The following is a 19,600-nucleotide window of genomic DNA, read 5'->3' as shown; positions in this document are numbered from 1 at the left end:
ATAAAAATCTCTTTGTTATTTGTTTTATGCAGTAGGTTTACAGTAATAAAGGGCATTTAGAGGCCGAGAAATATAGAGCGTGATGCCACACGGTTGGCAGGTGACACAAAAGCAAAAGAAGGAAGCCAGAGTTTTCACTGAGTGGAATGTTTTATCTCAGCAGCAGATCAAAATATAAACACCAGCTGGGGCAAGATAGCATTGGCTGGGTGGCCCAGTTAATGGCACAGCCCCAAATATGTACCTAGGAAAGGTTTAGAGTTACTTGTTCCTGGGCAAACACCTGAGCTGCCAGCATGAATAAAAAGGTTTGGGAGGTGAATGTGTCAGGAAAGTGTGGCTTCTGGGGAGTGTGTATTTCACTGGTGTGATAGAAGCAGACAGGGGCACCTCCCTAGAAGCATTACATTATTGGCTTGCCATTTTCAGTTAGGTGATCTGCTTGATTTTGTGTTTTTCAAATGTCTGTTTTCCAAACAGCATTTCAGTTTTTAAAATCTAAATACATGTATGGTTTCAGTGCTTTTCTTATGTTAGTTGAAAACGTTATGTTATTTTATTACTGCTACTGCTTTTCCTGTTTCTGACAGTGTCTGTCCATTACGCTGTTTATTGAAGTGTGCAAGCAGTCATAGCTTGCTGGTTTTACTTGTATATACCTTCTTCATTACCACTGCTAGTTTATTCTTTGGAGCTCTATTTCTACTTGGCAGGCACTAAAGCTGGCCCTGAGTCAACTGAGCAGACCACTGCGGGTGGTGATGCCTGGCGTCGGAAGTCTGGTGCACAAAGTCCATTTTTCCCCCGAAGACGTGCTTTCTTTAGACAAACAGGTTGAAACAAAACAAGAATGTGTCAGGCCTTTGGCTTGCTGGTTTATATTTATAAAGGGCCTTGCTGTACAACCACAGACTTTGCAGCTACCATCATCTAGTCAGGCATGGTAGGCCGGAGTAAAAATGGAATTTCATCTTTCTCACATCAAGCTATTCTAAAACTAGTAGCATTGTTTGAATAATTACTTAGCTTGATATTTGTAGCATCTGAAAGAAGATTGGATGAATTAGATAGTTTTACTCTCTCACAACACAAGTAGAGTCCTAGCTAATGCAATGAGGCCCTTCTTTCCTTTGGAAATAGAAAACAAATTGATAGATGAACAAATTAACTAAGATTAGAAAGAGTGGGCAGGGAAGAGGATAGCATACATTTGAAATCAAAGGAAGTGTTTGGGACTGTTTCTGAGGAAAAACTGCCTGATTGGGAGGGGGGCTCCCCTTTCAGGCTCTCTTACCATACGTTTTTCTTCATTCTAACCATAATGCCTCACAGACACATTTCTGGAAGGAAGCTTGATCCATTGAATCAGCCTCTAAATTACCATCTGCTGTTAGCTGCCTTTCCTATATTTTTCAAGACATTAACAACATAAAAACATTCTGGTTCTTCGATTCAAAAGATAAAAGCCCAGAAAACGGATGTAACAATAATATTAAAGATTTATCTTGCAGTTTTAAAAAGTTGCTTGAATTCTCAATGACACCCACAACAATCTAGAGATTAAAGACATTTCTTTACAGTTGGAGAAACCATATCACTAGCACTCTTTAGCCATCATACTCCCACGAGTGACACTTCAGTAGTGTAGCCATCTGTGAATGTTCTGGGCAGAACCCACTCTGTGCCATTTATCTGTGAACATTTTGATGTAACAAGCAGTAGAAGGCACAATGCCACTGCTTGGTCATGGGGCAGGGGTCAGATTTGTCTAGATCTTAAGCAATATGGCAGGAACTGCACACATCCCTGGCCTTAAACAAATAGTATACAAAGGGACAATTCTTCCCAACTCTTCCGGCATCTTTCTCTTCCCCTTCCATATGCGCGTGCTATACATGAGTGTTTTAGAAGTAACTCATTTTAAAAATTATAGTCATACAATTGATTTGTTTCTATACCTTATTTTCCACAATGGTTTGTATGCAAATTGGTTCAAAAAAAGGAATAAGCACAATTATAACAATTATAACAGATTAAGCCAATTGCAATTTGCTTAACATTTCAACTTTATACCAATAACCATATCAAATATTAGCATTATTATTGAATGCTGTGATTCAGTTTCATACATTTCATACTAAGGGTCCAAGCAAAAAGACAGTGTGCTCACATCGTACTGTGAGGGAGACACCACAAGTGAGTGGACCTCTGAGGCCATAGTTTCTGGGTCTCTGCTAGGTAAGGGGAAGGGATGACAGATACCTTTGAGCAAGCTAGCTAATGAAAGCCATTTGCAAGGGTGAGATGGAGGCAAGGATAAAAGAGGAAGACTGGGAAGATCTCCAAGGGCTTCCTTCAGGGAAACAGAGGGATATGGAGACTTCAGAGGAGGAGGAGATTGGGGTAGAGGTTCTCAAGGCTTGGAAGCCCCAATTCTGCATCTCAGTTGAGGTGGAGGCTGCCTGGGAAGAGGAGCCCACGTCTAAAATTCCCAAGCCCACCCACTGAGTAAAGGGATGCAGTGAGAGACCCCAGGGGCAGAACTCCCAGAACCCACCATACCTCCCACTTTGTCTAAAGGGAGTAGCAGCACTTTCTCTGACCCAGCTGTGGCTTTGGCAATGAAAGCACCAATGTGTGAGACAGAAGAGGAGTGGGCACCAATATCACCTGCCCAGTTGTACCAGCCATCCTTGAAGATCCTTCAAATAGGGCCAGGACTCCTATCTCACCTTGCAAGACCAGGATTCTCAGGGGTCCCTGTGGCCTTAACAGGGGATTGTACTTGAAAGATCATTCCCTGGTGGGTTAGTGCAGAGAACACAACTCCTCTGGAAGCTCCCGCAGGGAGTTAAGAACAGTGTTCCTGTTGGTTCTTCAGTTGCAATAAAGATTGTTCTTCATTATTCTTCCAACATGGAGCCCTTGTAATTATTGCTGGGATACCCAGCCACCGCCAGTCCCACCGGAATGGGACCAGTGATGTTCACACATACCCACAGCAAGGGGGAAATATAAGCAGAATAGCCAGATGGTACTCCAGGCAGCCCATTCTCAAACATCTGAAGGAGACTTGCCTCTCACCAGGTTCCATTTCCAGGGCCAAGAAGGAGTGCTTTCACTCTCTCATGGCTATTCCCAGCCCCTTCACAGCAGATCACTAGGAGAGTACTTGTTAACAGGTTGTCTCTATGTACAAAAGTGTGCAAGCACATTGCCGTGAGTAGTGCATGGAATGGAGTATCTGCTGCAGTGAGGAAGTAGAAAAATGGATTTTCTTAGGATTGCTCATCAGATTTTAGGACTACATTCCATGCAGCCGTAGCAATAACAAGGACTATATCAAATGGTGGAAGTACTGTATTGCTTTTTAAAATGATAATTTCTTATTCTTATCCTTCTTCCTGATATCTAAAATGTATATCCTTCACTGGCCAGTAAACATTCCACAAGCAGATTACCAAACAATAATAATAATAAAATTTAATACTGCGGAATCCAGCGAACAATAAAATATTGGATCTTTAATGAATAAAAGCTCAGCAATTTGCTGATTATTAATTTTTTTAAAAGCATTTTGAATATTTTTTTTCTTAAATCGACCAGAATTATTATCCAAGAAAAAGATTACCTGGATTCTGCTTTGCAATCCTTTGCATGTCAAAGACCTTTTTTTGAGCTCTGCTTTTAACATTTTAATTTGGGTTGTGTGTTTAGAAGCCAGAAGAAATGAAAGATTGTCTAGTACTGAAATGATAGTAAAGTTTGAAGTGCAGGAGACTTTAGAGTCTAGCACTGGAGTGATAGCAACGTATCAGAAGAGACTATTCCATGGATGGCCATCACCATCAGAAAGGCTATCTTCCTGATTGCTGTTCATCTTATTTTCAATAAGAGGAGCAACCAAATTTTGAGGTATCCTTAGCCCACATGGAGCTAAATCTCAAGTGAATCCCATCTAGAGTAAACCCATTTCTAAAGGAGAACTGAATTGCTCTTGATAGTCCCAAGCAGCATAACTCCCGTTGATTGTAATGGGTCTCCTCTGGTTGCATGGATATTGAATTTATCTTCTGCTCAGCAGCTGTTTTCTCCTTGGAACATCTAGAATGCCTCTGAATAACACTTTAAATGTGGTTGCTCCACAGTAGAAACACTGCTCTAAGCAACAGCGGTGGATGAGATACTAACTTGTATTTATTTCAGCAGATGGAAGAGCTCTCAATGTATAAAAGTTATGTTTGCTCGAGAATGACCAGAAACTACTTTGAAACAGAAGCATATCCTTTATGATGCAAAAAGGAAAGCATCTGGTCTTTTTATTTGTAGATTAGTATCTCCCTTGGAGGAAGAAGGCCAAAAGAAGGAGCTGCAGAAAACCTCAGAAGTGCACTAGGCATCTGAGTCAAAAAGGCTTGCTTACAGATCTATTCTGAACACTTGTTCTAGGGATGTGTCTCTGCTAGACCTTCAAGTGGAACAAATATCTTCTGGGAATAAGTAGCTTTAGACTTGAATCTAATAATGAAGAACATACAGAGTGTATTTTATATGTGAAAAAAGAAGAGCTGTTCTGGAAGCAAATAAGATGGTTATTGCATCTCAATACATGAATAAATTCATTTTAAAAAAACATAAAGAAAGAGGATTTGGAGAATCTTCCATCCCACAGCAAAGACACTATGTCCCCTCTTAGTTTTACTAGTGCCAAGTCAATAGAAATTGCTATGTAAATCCATAAATTGACCTGGCAAACATATTGCCGGAATCTTAAGGTACCCCACCTTTTCCAATATAATTTGAAACAGGATTTTGAAGTCTTTGAGCTGAATCTGGCTGGCTTGAATAGAGTAGACCTACTGAATCACTGAGATATGCTGTATGTACAAGCTGACAGCATCCAGCTGTTGATTCAGTAGATTTACTCTGGTTGGGATTAGACAGTAAGTCTTAAGAACGCTCTGGTATGCAAAACACATACCATTCGTTTTAAGAAGCAGAATTTAGGAAGAGTTGCCAGTGGTCCATTCTTTGTGATCCTCATGCTTTCTGAGTAGACAGGAGCTTCTCTTGCTTGTGGCTTCTGCTTATTTTCTGAGCTTTGACTCTCACCCTTTCTCTGTTTTTGCCTCTTGATGCCCTTCATCAAGAAAAGAAATGCAGAACAAATGAAAGCCTATTTTATTTCTAGTAGGATGCATACCTATTTTGGAAAAAAAGAGTTCATTTTTGACAATACATTCATGAACATGGTAAGAACATGGTTTAGAATCTGTTGGTGATTTATCTGTGCATAAGGTAAACTGCGTAACTCACTGTGTTGAAATGGTACTAACTAAAGTGCTGCTGCTCATGTTATGAGACACCTCCCTGATTGGTCTAGGCACCTGCCTCGTAATGCAACTTTTGCCTCATCCATAGCAATTCACTGTGGTGAGTTCTGCAGTTAAACCTGTGCGCTTGTAAATCACTAACAGAATACTGATTTATTCTAGAATACTGATTATTTTTAAAGCTGCTTTTAATTCCAAGACTTGGCCTGAATATGCTGTTCTGCACATTTTTCACCTCTGGCTGCTGTGGGACAAAGTTTGCACAGAACTAATGCTATATTTATGTTCTCTTTCCTCTATGGAGATTTCAAAAGGCAATCTAGTGAGGTTTCATATCCATGTTAAATGATGTTGGGACAAGTTCAAATAGTATCTCAAGATCAAGGAAAGCCCAAAGATTTGATTAATATGTAGCATGCAGTGACAAGTTCTGTTTTTATTTAATTATTACACTGTATTTATAGGGAGTGTTTTTTAAATTTATATATATAGTGCCTTATATTTACATAGTAGCTGACTGGTTAACACAGTGAGTTAGATATCTGGCTGCAGAGCCAGAGGTTGGGAGCTCAATTATCCACGATATCTCCTGTGAATAAAGTTGGCCTGCATAGCCTTAGCCAAGTTGCACAGTTCCAGGACAGCACCAGAAGAAGAGAAACGGTAAACTGCTTCTGAGTACTCTCTATCTATAAAATCTTTTAAAGGGTCTCCATCATGGCACACTATTATTTTTACTATCAACATTGTGCCAGGGACAATTTACACTTTTAAAAAATCATAAAAATGGTCTAAACCTAAGAAATAGAGGGAGTAAAACCATCATATATTAACATTTCAGAGTGGCATTCAAATTGAAATGGATGAGCGATGGATAATATTGAAAAGATTAAACTCTTGATGGAAGAGAAAAATCTGTATTGCCTATCTATAGTAAAATAATAAAAAAGGACACAATGCTATATCCCACTCCCTGGAAGGAGGACGAATCAGGTTGTTGCCTCTCCATAAGTGGCTAGGGGGTGTGGGGGTGACTTTTTCCCTTATAATTTTAAGTATGCTGCAGTAATGTTTGTTAGATAGCACCATAAAGGAAACAGATGGTTATTTTTAACAGCCTTTTGGAGGGTTCTAGCCAAGGACAATATGTAAATATAAGTCTTTGGGAGCATTCACTCTGGTGGTACACCAGTATTACCAGCCCTGCATTCTCTGGTTTCGACCTTATGTTGCATCTTACCTGTGGTAACCTTAACAGAGTTTTCAAGATATTTAAGAAGTGATTTTGCTAGGGCTACCTTAGTGTTTGTTTTCCATAGCTAAGCAGGGATTTGAACCCTGATCTCCAGAGGTAATCACTCTATCTGCTGTGAGAGATAGAACTGTGTCACACTGTGGGATCTTCTGCTTACATTTAAATAAAGAGTAGCAACCCTCTCCAGATCTCCCTGCTTAATGTAGGAAGATCTGGAGAGGGTTGCTACTCTTTACTGTACTTGAAGACCAGAGAAGCAAGGCCAGTAAGCACAGAAAGAAGTTTTAGTTGTGTGGAAGTAAAGAAGCAAAACAGGTTTGAAAAAGAACAACCCTACAGTCCACAAGTTAAGGTGAGCTGGGCCCCTCATTTAAAAGAGACAAAGATACACGTCTGCCTCCTTTGAGCATTCTTTGGCTTAATGGATTATTTCCCTCAAGTGCTAGCTTTCTTGGATTTTCAAAATCTTCTCTAGAAGTTAAGAGAGAGTGAATGAGAGAGAGAGAGAGAGAGAGAGAAGTGTTTTGCTCAGAAATAACAAAGGGGCAAAAAAGGGCACCAGCTCCCTTTGGGGTTTGAACTAGCTTTCACAGAATTAAATCTGAGATCTTAATGTACAAGAATGCAACAAGAAGTATCCAGAGAAAATAAAACTTAGGAACGTAGCTAGCTATTCTAAAGAAATGTCTGTGGCCTATGGAGAAAAGTCTACAGGGACACAGGAAGGGCAATGTCATCTCTGAAGGCTAAAAGTCAACTCGTCTATTTTAAGCAAAAGATAATTAGCATCCATGAAATTCTATGGAAGATAATGAGAAAATGAAAGACTTTCTTTTCTTTTTTTTAAGCAAATGAATCCTCTTGAACAGAACAGTGCTGGCCTACTGCACAGAAGGATCAAAGAGTCAAGAGAGCTGTCATGGAGGGCATTAAATAAAAGATTTTCATCATAGGACACAGTGGCAAAAAACCTAGAGCTTTATTGATTCTTTTGAACAACAACAGAATGCCTCCATTGCCAAACTGAGTGTTAATTAAACCCTATATATATAATTTTTATAAGTGGCAGATACTAGGTTCATGCAGCCCTCTGTGGTGCAGGAGTATGTGTGTAGTTATTAAATTTAAAGAATTTCAATAGGGGATTAAGATTAAAAATAAGATAATTAGCCATTTTGGTCATGTCCCTTTTGACTTCAGGCATCCCCCCCTTTTTTTTGGGGTGTTTGACCCTCAGCCCTATTGAAGTTGCCCAGCCTTGTCCTATTCGGTTGTTAGCTGCCTTATATATTTTTATTTAATTAATTAATTTATAACTCCGCCCTTCTAGACCGAAGTCTACTCCAGGTGGCCTTGGGTCCTTTTAAGGAGAAAGTCAGAGTAAAAAAAAATATTTTAAATCAGTTAAAATAGTTAAGCATATTGAATCAACATGGAGAAACAAGGAGAACACTCATCTCACCCTATCCAGCATTATATTTGTCACCCTCCTTACGCATGAAGGGTGACTGTTTGCATGAGAGATATGAGTTTTTCAGGGTCCCAAGTCACATGGAGAGCTCCCACAAATTGCAAAGGCTGCAGCCTGCACATGAAGCTAACGATGAAATTGGGGACAGACAGGGACAGAGCTAGCACACCATGGTTAATTCCCTCAGTCAATTAATGTCTGAAAGAAGCTCTGCTGACAGCGCTTCAGTCCTGCCATTGGTTCTCCCAATACTCAGCCAACTAGCTTGCACTATGTAACTCAAAACCACAAAGTCTAGCCTCCAGTGTATATGTGTACATGAATGATGCCATGGGAAGAGTTATTGCAAGTGCAATCTCCTGCAGGGAGTTATATGTCCCGAAGAGGGCTTATATAAGAATGGCTTCCATGTAAGAGCAGTATTCCAATAGCAGAAAGAAAGTCGAATGTAGCTGCAAATGCAGCATTAAGAGAGAAGAGGCTTGAAAGGAGAAGGTGGGGTGAGGGAACTCAGGAGATTGCAAAATTTCAGGCTCTAAATTGCAGCTTCAGTTGTAACCTCTCTCTTGGATTACATAATGATATATAGCCTACTGAGGGTGGGCTTTCTATATAAAATGTGTTTAACTCTGCCAACTTGCTTCACGAGACACCTGACATCATGTATGCGATAGCTTCCTGCATTCCATTAGAATAAGAGGACCTTTGTTAATTAACAGAAAAATATAAGGTCAAACAATTCAATCCAGTCTCCGTGGCATAATAATAATCTACATTTTGAATGGTTTGAACATCTCTCCCAGAAATCAGGTACCTATTTCCCCCACTTCTTTTAATCCATGTTGCTAAACGTGGCCACATCAATAAAGGTTAGAAAGGCAAAGACAAGGAATTGGGCTTTCTCAGTGGTGGCCCTCAATCTCTGGAATAGGTTATCAACAGAGATACCATTCCTTCCCTCCTTACATTCAGGAACTTGTTGAAAATATAACTACCCAAAGCTGCCTTCAACAACTGAGTCTCCAGTATATGGTTAATATTAATACTTTATTTTTCTTCTTCTCTTTTTTGCATAGTTTTTTTAAATTGCTGTATGGTGATACGTATTGTCATGTGAGGTCTGTGGAATTTTTAAATTTTAACTAGTAAATCACCCAGTGCACTAACAGGGTGGTATATCAATCAATCAATTTCTGTTCACATTGTTAGGAAAAGCTATGATTGCTGTTGGGTTGCTACATCTCCTGGGCCCAGTATTTTCATCTGTTGCATCCTCATTGTATTGGGGAACTCATGATATTATGGAGAAGTCACAGTCTTGGGAAAGGGAGAGTTAACCCTCTCCTTTTATTTCTTCATCCAGAAAATATATCCAGTGCTATAATTAAGGTTTTAAAAGCCCCCATTGGCATTAATGGAAGCTGTTTTAAGGCAGGTCTAATAGAGTGATAGGGAGGAGGAACTCTTATCTCTGGTTACCAGTTGAGGAGAAGAAAACCTGACAAGGCATTTAGGAAAATGTGAAGATTTGTCATTCCCGCCACAGGATGATAGTATTCGGTTGTGCTACTGTCTGCATGTGGGGAAGGGAGAATTTTATGTTTTGGATATGATTTGTGGCCCCATATTTTTAATTCTTGGGTGTAAGCAATCTTCTACTTTTTGAGCTTAATTCCTTTCTGTTAAAAAGATATAAGGATGTTTAAACTATCACTTCTCTCATGTGTAGATTAACTTTGTTGACATACATGCTGTCATACAAACGAACTTTCCTAATTATATCAAACAAAAAAAGAGAACCAAAAAAAGAGATAAGTGTAAAAGGATGTCAACATCCTTGATCAGTGAATGGAAATGATAACCAAGGTGTCCATATCCTGAACCTATTTGAATTGGGGCAGCTCTAAGGAAACTCTATTTGCCTTGTGGCTATCATAAGCCACACTAGCAGAAAGTTTCTTACAACCAGGTAATTAGCAAAACCTGTTGCAAAACCTGTTTCTGTCTACTTGGAGATGATTTGAATGACTTGAAAGTCGCCATTTGGGGGGAAAAGAACCATACAAAATGAGACTTGAAAGAGAAACAGCTGAGATAAAGTATATACTGGATGCTGGAGACCCAGTTAAAATATCAATCAAGGGTTCTCAAGTCATCATGTGCAAAACGCTGCATTAATCCACACAGTTCGCAGCTTCTGTCATGTATGCTGTTGTTACCTTGTACTGTAGACTGTTAATTGACATTGTTCGCAGCCTGAAAGTATTTACAATGAAACACTGTCAATGTGTCCATTATTTATTTCATTTATTTAATATATTTTTACCCCACCTTTCTCCTTAAAAAGGATCCAAGGCGGTTTACACCATTTAAAAACAGTATTTAATGCTAACAATGGTGAATTTACAAATACAAAATGATCAAACAAATACCATATTAAAAAAAATTAGCAACACCACAAGACATTAAAACAGCAAGGTGCCACAATCCAATCAGGCAGACCAATCACTCAGCAAACATTTGCCTGAAAAGAAAGGTCTTTGCCTGCTTACAGAAAGACAGTAAAGATGGGTTCAGCCTAGCCTTCTACAGGAGGATATTCCAGATTGTGGGAGCAGCAATAGAGAAGGCCCTCTCCTATGTACCCACCAAATGCAACTGTGAAGGTGGAAGAACTGAAACAAAAGCCTCTCCTGAGGAGCTTAACACTTGAGTAGGCTCAGAAAGAAATATGCGATCCTCGAGATAGCTTGGGCGCAAGCCATTAGGGCTTTATAAGTTATCAGTATCCTCACCCAATCATGAGGCCATGTATAAAAATGACCATTGCTTTGTCTCATGTCTGAGGAAGTGGACAATGCACAAAAGCTCTCATTAAAATACAGCAGTTAATTTTTAAGGTGCCACAACATTTTTGTCTCATTTCCCCCCGATGTGCTACTTCTGATCTCTCTCTCTCTCTCTCTCTCTCTCTCTCTCTCTCACACACACACACACACACACACACATCCCGCAGATGTGAAAAAAATCTTCCAGAGTTGTGTATATCATTTACTAATTCCTTGGTTGTAAAAATCTTTCCACTAGTGTGGCTTATGATTGCCACAAGGCAAATAGAGTTTACTTGGAACTGCACCAATTCAAATAAGTTCAGAATATGGACACACAGATTATTGAAAATAATTTCCAATCACTAATTAGTCCATCAGGGATATTAACATTTTCGTGAACAAAAATTATGCTGTGGTCTATCACCTAAGGTGTGTTTCGTTTTCACCATCCTTTCATTTAACAATTTCAGACTCCATACTTGAATCCAAAGAATAAATGAGCTTGCGTATGGTTTCTGTGCTTTCCATAATAAAAGATAGAGCTGTGGGACTAATGAGGAGCAACTGAATGGCCTTTTGAGTCTATATTAACTTGGCTGCTTCTTCCTCTTTTAACTGTTTCCTCACAGCTCTTTAAGATCCACAAATTTCCCATTCATGGCAGGAAACTATTTACACAGAGTGAAAGTGTTCTCCTTTTGGATTCTTCAGAGGGGTTGTGATACCATTGAAATCAGTTCAGCTTTCTGCGGTTAAGACCTAATAAAAATAAGAAGTTCAACGTTATGAGCCAGCACCTGCGTGTCAGCTGTGCACCTGCAGACTGTTGTCAGAGCATACTGGAAAGTTAGGAAGTTTACTTAACATAGCTGCGGTGCATAATATTGAATCTCCACTATTTGGAATTTAGAAATGATGGAACAGTTTCAGATCCTTGTGTTCAGTATAGGAACATTCCTGGTGGCAGTGGTGAGTTATTTGTATTCTGAGTTTCCTTTACTGAGCTCACGGGAGCTCATATGGCCCCTGTCCTCCACACTTTATCCTTATAACAAGCCTGTGAAGTGGGGGTCAGATTGAGAGAGAGGGCTGGAGTCAACCAGTCAGTTTCCTGGATCCGTGGGAACTAGAATGTGGATCTCCAACCCCGCCCAGTACTATAACCACTATACAATGGTGGACGAATGGGACAAGGCATTCTGGCAAGGGTTCTTAAACAAGTTTTTCTGATGGTTGTTGTGGGTTTTTCGGGCTCTTTGGCCATGTTCTGAAGGTTGTTCTTCCTAACGTTTTGCCAGTCTCTGTGGCCGGCATCTTCAGAGAGATCACAGAGTGCTGTCCTCTGAAGATGCCGGCCACAGAGACTGGTGAAACGTTAGGAAGAACAACCTTCAGAACACAGCCAAAGAGCCCGAAAAACCCACAACAACCATTAGATCCTGGCTGTGAAAGCCTTCGCGAATACAAGTTTTTCTGACTTAAGAGGCTACACCTGACAGATATCCAAGTGCTATAGCCCTGTTTTAGAGCCAGCACAATCAGAGTAAGGCATGAGGCAGTAGATGCTGAAAAGTGGCAGTTTAGTATGTGACTGAATTCTGATAGAGAAATCTTAAGCTGTCTAAAATTTGCCCTGTTTATAAAAGCTGTGTTTACCAGAGATGTCAAGAAAGGGAAATGCTGCTTTTCACTGCAATTCAGTTCTGAGAATCCTACAGCCAGTGGGGAATTCTGGGAATTATAGTGCAAAATAGTTTACGTCTCCCCACTTATCTGAGAAAAGACATTTGTGAGTGGGAAGTTTCCTAGCTTGGGATGTGTGTGAGCTGGAGAAGAGGGCTTGGAACTGCAAGCGCATGATTGCTGTGAGGCATTTAGTGATAAATGTACAATAGCAGAACCTTTATGAGAAGCCACGGTGTGTTCTGAAGGATCTATTCTATGTGGTGCCTGTTGTTTGGGGATAAAAAGCTTGTTTTTTGACGTAGGATCTGAAATAAGGACACGACCCTTAAATTAAAGAGTCTCTGGTAGCCTTATCTTGGGAATTTGGAAACAGCTATGCATTGTGTAGCTGCCCAGATAGCTCAGTGGTTTAAGTATCTGCCTGTAGAGCCATAGATTAGGAATTCCCCATTGTGCCTCCTGAGAAAAGAGCCAGCCTGTGTGACCTTGGGCAAGCTGCACAGTCCTAGAGCACTCTAGAAGATGGGAATGGTGAACCGCTTCTGTGTATTCTACCTAGAAAACCTGGGAAAGGATCACAATCAATTTGATGGTATGCAGTTAGTGCATTGCGTAGGATGAGGGTTTTTTAAAACTGTTTTTAAATTTGTAATGCCGCCCAGAGTAGACCTTTGGTCCAGATGGGCAGGGTATAAATCTAATAAAATAAAATAAATAAATAAATGAGTAAAATGACAGGCGCTTTTTGCTGTGTCTTATCAGTCTCATACCCAGATATCTTGTCTTCCTAAATCCTTGCTTGCAGCTGGGAGAGTTTACCATTAACTTAAAAGATCAGAGTTTGACTTTCTGCTGTGGCCCTAACAATAAAACCTTTATTTCAAATGGACGTTTTGAACCTATGCTTGCTAATAGATCATTTTGTAGAACAATGATCTTATTTGTGCTGCTAGTAGTTTAGAGAGGCTAGTGTAAGAGAGAGGACTATAAATTACCATACAACCTACTGAGATATTCGAAGTGATTTTCCAAACAGCTCCACAGCTTGGCTGTTGGAACTTTAGTACAGTACTTAATAGCCGAGTGCACTTTTCCATATGTGTGCCTTGCACACAATAATCTGTTCAAAGTCTACATTAATAGAAGACCCCATTTCCTCTTTCATATCCCTTCCAAACTACAGTGGTCACATGTAATTCTATTTCTGATGAATTCTGGGCAACAACCTTGCTGCTAATGTGCTAAAATCACTAAAGTGAATTACAGCCGCCTTTACAGTATCCAAAGTGGATTGCAATCGACAAAAGCTCCCTATGAAATAAATTTCTTCATCTTAACAGTGCCACAATACAGTTGCTTTTGTTTGCTTGCTTGCTTTTGGGCCCTATAACAACATGATTGTTCCTCAAGGTTTACCTGCATTTCGATAGCCTTGCCATGCCATACATCTGGAGGACACCAGGTGGAGTATAGCTAGATGATTGTACAGCTATATCCATTTTAAAAAGGCAAGTTGAATGCACTTCACACTGTACATGCAGGTAAACTCTTAAGAACAATCACGTTATTATTTTCATTATTGCCAAACTAAAAGTGGTACATCAAAAAAGTAAATCATCTGGCTCAATTAATTCTCTGAAGTAGGTCTCAACAATGTCAGATACAAAGATATAAATGGAGTGCTCCTTTTGAGACTTTCCATTAGAGCTAAGAAGTACAGACCATTACACCAGGACACTTGAACTCCAGCAGAGCTCTTGTGTGTACGGAAAAAAATGAAGTAAGCATTGTGAGTAATTTGAAATGTAACTGTTGTTTAGAAACACAAGAAGGTGGGAAAAGGCGACATGTTTTTATCTGAGTTGAAAAACCTCAGGCTGTTTTTGAACATCAAGTTCCTCCTTCATTGGAAACACCACAATCTGTAAAGCACACACAAACCCCTTCCACTTGTATTGACAGCTCCTGTGCGAAGAGACCAACATGGCTGACTTCATGTACCCTGAATTACCCAAACATTTGTATGATCCTTATCAGAAAGTTCCGGGGTGATATACAGTAATGTGTTTGGGAAGACTATTTAGTTGCCTCATTCCGTTGTAATAGTAGAATAATGCAAAAAGCAAAAATAAAAGCAAAACGTGCTGCTTATATACCACCCCATAGTGCTTCAAGTACTTTTTTGAGTGGTTTACAAGTTAATTGCTCAGGCTTCATATTGGCCCTCAGCGAGCTGGATACTCATTTTACCAACCTCAGAAGGATAGAAGGTAGAATCAACCTTGAGCCAGCTACCAGTGAGCGTAGTTTTGTCTGCAGTACAGCAGTTTAACCACTGTGCCACAAAGCTCTTCATAACTATGTCTGTGTGCAAATTTGTCACACACACTACAGTGAGTCCATCCTTTTCTGAATGAACATGTTGTCAGTATTACTTTGAACACTGTTGTACATCCATAGGAGCAGATGGGTCTCCAGCAATGTTATTTACGCTGTGGCCCTAACAATGTTATTCAACTACAGCTTTCATGATCCCTCCCCAGAGATTATGTTTGCTACGGCTGAGGGCAATTGAAGTCCAGCAATATCCAGAATGCCATGAGTTTCTGACCACTGTTGTACATTGTGTTGTCTATAGTTAGGTGGGAAATAAAATGCAAATTATGACCCATTTGAAAATTGGGAAAACCATCTAGAACCTAGTTGCTCCTTCCTCTTTCAGACAAATGCACACGTGTGCGCACAGTCTTACAGATGAGTGAGAACATCTGGAAGGCCAAATAGGAGGCCTGTGGTTCAATCTGGGTTCAGATGCATGTTCAACAAGTGCAAAAACAGAGGTCTTGTTCAGCTCTGATGAACTAATTTCACTGGTAGAATTTAAACAAGAGGAAGAATGTTGAAAACTGTGTTGGGAAAGCTTTTGTATCCAGAGCTTGCAAAAGTGACTTTGTTGGATTACAGTTCCCCAAATCCCCAGTCAGCATGCCCACTGGGAGCTGCAGGCTCTTGAAGCAACATTTCCAACTTCTGTCCTTCTCTTGCTAATCACTGAACTGGATGCCCCAGGATTCTTTGAAGGCAAACTGTAATTTGTACATGCTTTATAGATCTTTACTCCTATATAGTAGTGGTCCCCAACCTTGGGCCTCCAGATGTTCTTGGACAACAACTCCCAGAAGCTTTCACCGCCACCTCTGCTGGCCAGGATTTCTGGGAGTTGAAGTCCAAGAACATCTGGAGGCCCAAAGTTGGGGACCACTGCTGTATAGCATGTATTAATATAGTGTCTCACATAGCTTCCAGTATCTTTGTTTGGTTTGGATTAGTTCATGTAGCTCTCATCCCCACAAAGCCCCTTCAGACACAGAGGTTCAGTGCTTGTTTATGTAGAAGCAAATACAGCTGCGTCACTGAGGCACTGTAACTTCAGTGGGGCTTACTGTCAAATAAGTGGCCAGAAGATTGCAACCTTAAGCTTTGATGTGTAGAGTCCTGTTTTTGCAATTTATTTAATGTTTGCACACAAAAGCTGCAGCAGAGTTTTTGGAATAACACATTGACACCTAGTGTAAATACTCATTTCCATGTGCCTTCCAGATGAATTCTTGCAGAACTAATATTGCTACATTCTCTTTAATCAGGTGGTTGGTGTGGCACAAGCAATCAATAAGAAGTCTGGTGGAGGAGGAATATTCACTGAACAAGATGAAAAGGTAGTAATGACTGGCATGGCTTTATTATTATGGTCAGCAAAGCATCTTTGGATACTCCCTCTGTCTGAGATGTGGCAGGTACCTGAAGGGCAAAGGGTCTCCTTACTGATGGCTTCTGTCCTGATGTCATTGATATTTCTCATCTTTTAAATGGAAAATTTGTGATTCTTCATTGACATTCTGTGGACTCCTTTTATACTCCTCTTTTATATCAAGTTTGGGGAATGTGCAATGGGCCAAGGTCTGGATTCTCTCTTGGACCCTATTTGTAATCTGGATGACATGCGCGTGGGGGTGTGTGTTGTCCTCTGATGAAGCTGCCAGTGGAGTGGCTGTTGTCACCATATCTACTTCCAGGCTTCCTGTACCATTTCTTTGGGCAGTGTGAAGAACAGGATGCTGGGCTGTATAGGCCTTTCATTTGATCCAGCAGGGCTCTGCTTATGTCCTTAACAAAGAGCATGCAAATACTCACAAGCATTTATGTTCTATAATGGTCAGTTCCTTCTCCCTCCCCAACTTCACAAGATCTCCCAAACCTATTTTTCCTCTTTATTTATTCATTAACCTGTTGCTTCTCAGTTACACTTATATCTTGATTATACTCTAGGAAGCTCAGAGAGATGCATGACTCTCCTCTTAACCACTTTATCCTCACAAAAACCCATTAAGTAGGTCAGGCCACTTTCTTAGTTTCATGACTACTTAGTTTTATGGTTGAATGAAGGCTGGAACCTAGCTCTACCATTTGCCCATTGAATACTTCCATAACTGCTAGAGGTTACATTCCTTACATCTTTCCCCTTGCATTTTTATCATTGCTAATGACATCCCTCTGTGGATGCAGGACTGTTTTCCCTCATGTGAGTGATGCATTAGGGACATACTCTGGATGTGTTAAGTTGCTTTATACTGACTCTGTATTGTCTATTCTGACCAGCAGCCAACTTTATGCACAGTCTAACTGGGGTACAGTTTATGGCTTCCAATTGCAAGGGAGACTCTAAATACATATTAATACTTAAGCCTGAAGTAGCTCAGGGCCTCAGCTTGTCCTAATCTGGAACTGACTGGCAACCACTTTCTAAGATTTCGTGAAGATTTCTCAAGGATGGAAATCTTCGCCAGCCTGAGATCCTATAACTCAGATGGTAGGTCTCAGGTCACAAATATTCATTGTTGGAATGTAATCCATTTGTCCATCTATCAATTGATCTGTCAATCTTTCTGTCTCCTGCCCTTAGATCATGAGATCTTAGGGTGGTTGGTTTTCTGCAAGAACAATCTAAAGCAGTTTAATAGTTTGAAACATAGTAGAATTATTTAAAACAATTTAAAATATATGAAAGAAATTAAGCAATTTAAAACTATTTAAATCCATTGAACCTTACGAATTGCAAAAAGCAAAGGTAAACAAAAAATTCCTCTTAACAGCCTTAAACCACCAAAGTTCTGGTGAACAGCCACTTTTTAACTTGGCACCAAAATAAAATCAATGTTGATGTCATTTGAGCTTCCAAGGTGAGAGTGTCCCGTAGTGTTACAAAAACAAAAACATTTCCCCCATTTCCACATAATGTACCTCTCTCACTATCGAGAAATGGAGAAGGGCTCCAAGTTAATGACCAGGTGGATACCTATCAAATTACTATTGAACTATCATTTAAATTTCCCTGGAAAAGACCCTGATGTTGGGAAAGTGTGAGGGCAAGAGGAGAAGGGGACGACAGAGAACAAGATGGCTGAACAGTGTCATCAAAGCGACCAACATGAATTTGACCAAACTCCGGGAGGCAGTGGAAGACAGGAGGGCCTGGCATGCTCTTGTCCATGGAGTCACGAAGAGTTGGACACATCTTAACGATTAAACAAAACAAAATCATTTAAATTATAATTTGCAAAAGAACGTTTTAATGATAATAGAATTCATTCAATTATCATCTCCTTGAAAGGAGGAGTAGCTGAATAAGTGACCTACATAATGATCACGGGGCTCTTCTACATGTCCTACTCATTTCAAGTATGTAGCAATAGGTTCCCTGATGTTGATGGCTGTGTCTCCTCTGATATATATAGTGATGTGCACTTAGGGGAGTGGTCTTTTCTTACATGTACCACCTCTTTGTCTTGTTCTTTCACTTTGATTTCTAGTTGCCTATGTTCTTACATTTCCATAGTGGTCAATGCTGCCCCTCCTTTTTTTTTTTTTTTAGCAGTCTGGCTGCCTTGAGCTCATTGGAGAGAGGACACAATATAAATATAAACTAAGACACAGCTAATCTGTTTACTCCCTGGACATGAAATCTCTCACAAAGCAAGGATTCTGTTCTTTTTGCTGTGGTTTTCATCAGCAGTGCAAGGCCTTCGGTTCCATATGGTCTTCATAAGTATTGTAGCATGGCAGTTCAACATGAAGCATTGTCACAATTTTTAAAAAATACCTTATCACTACATTGCCATTCAGGGCACTGTAGTGATGGATTATAGTTAGGGAAGGATTAAGGTGGGAGGAGGAAGCAGACCCAATATTGGTATGGATGGCAGATGGCAAAAGGTGGTTGACAGCAAGAGGATGTTACATCAAGGTATGGACACAACCTTGGTGAAGGCTTCTGGGAACCACAGTCCAAGAACACCTGAGTTACCTGAGGTTGGGAACCACTGCTCTAAGCTGATCTAGGGATAGAGAAAAAGGCACAAAGGAGCATGAAGCAGCATTCATTAACAAGCCCCATCTGGAACAACTGTTCAGTTAAGACTGTTGGGTTTATTTAAAAGTGCCTGAGGCAGAGTAGATTCAAAATTATGTCTTTTAGCAGCTTTATTAAAATCTGTATTACTTCACAAGTAATCTGTGGCACAGCAAAGAGAGCTCAGCTCAGGCTAGAAAAGCTGACAGACTTTGGCAGTAACTAAATCAGAACTCATTCATCCCTTCTACGTGGAATGTGTGATGAACATCTGCAGGACATCGTGATTAATATATTTCCTGAACAAAAATGGTTTCTGGCTTTGCTACCTAGGCCGGATTGAGTTCCTGCTTTGAAAATATGTAGTTTCTTGTATAACAGATGGCTATACTGTGTGTTCTGTTATTTAAGTATGACAGAAAGTTTGGTGAGTTTGGTTCTCCAGACCAATGTATTGAATAATTTTATAATGACAAAATACACTTAAATATTACACAGACTGTTCTCAAGAATGCACTTATTCACAAATAAATACCTTGTTGTCAGTAATACTTCGTCTTAAGTAAGCTGTGGTTAGAAAAGGGGGGGGGGGGGGTTGATTTCCAAAACAAATAGAAG

The 19,600-nt window shown here is 40.0% G+C and overlaps 1 protein-coding gene across 4 annotated transcripts in view; it reads left to right on the top strand.

The window, feature by feature from the left end:
* The window catches only part of PDE5A (phosphodiesterase 5A), a 94,184-nt gene that overhangs the window by 28,985 nt on the left and 45,599 nt on the right, over window positions 1–19,600 (top strand). For all 4 annotated transcript variants that reach the window (XM_073001711.2, XM_073001712.2, XM_020781448.3 and 1 more), the window contains exon 4: window positions 16,221–16,292. In XM_073001711.2, the coding sequence (XP_072857812.2) occupies window positions 16,221–16,292 (72 nt within the window). The remainder of the gene's footprint in view (window positions 1–16,220; window positions 16,293–19,600) is intronic.

This window comes from Pogona vitticeps, chromosome 5 (genome assembly GCF_051106095.1).
Source record: "Pogona vitticeps strain Pit_001003342236 chromosome 5, PviZW2.1, whole genome shotgun sequence".
In the NCBI taxonomy this organism is placed as follows: Eukaryota; Metazoa; Chordata; class Lepidosauria; order Squamata; family Agamidae; genus Pogona; species Pogona vitticeps.
The sequence above is the reverse complement of the archived record's forward strand: the minus strand, read 5'-3'. Positions and strand labels throughout refer to the sequence as shown.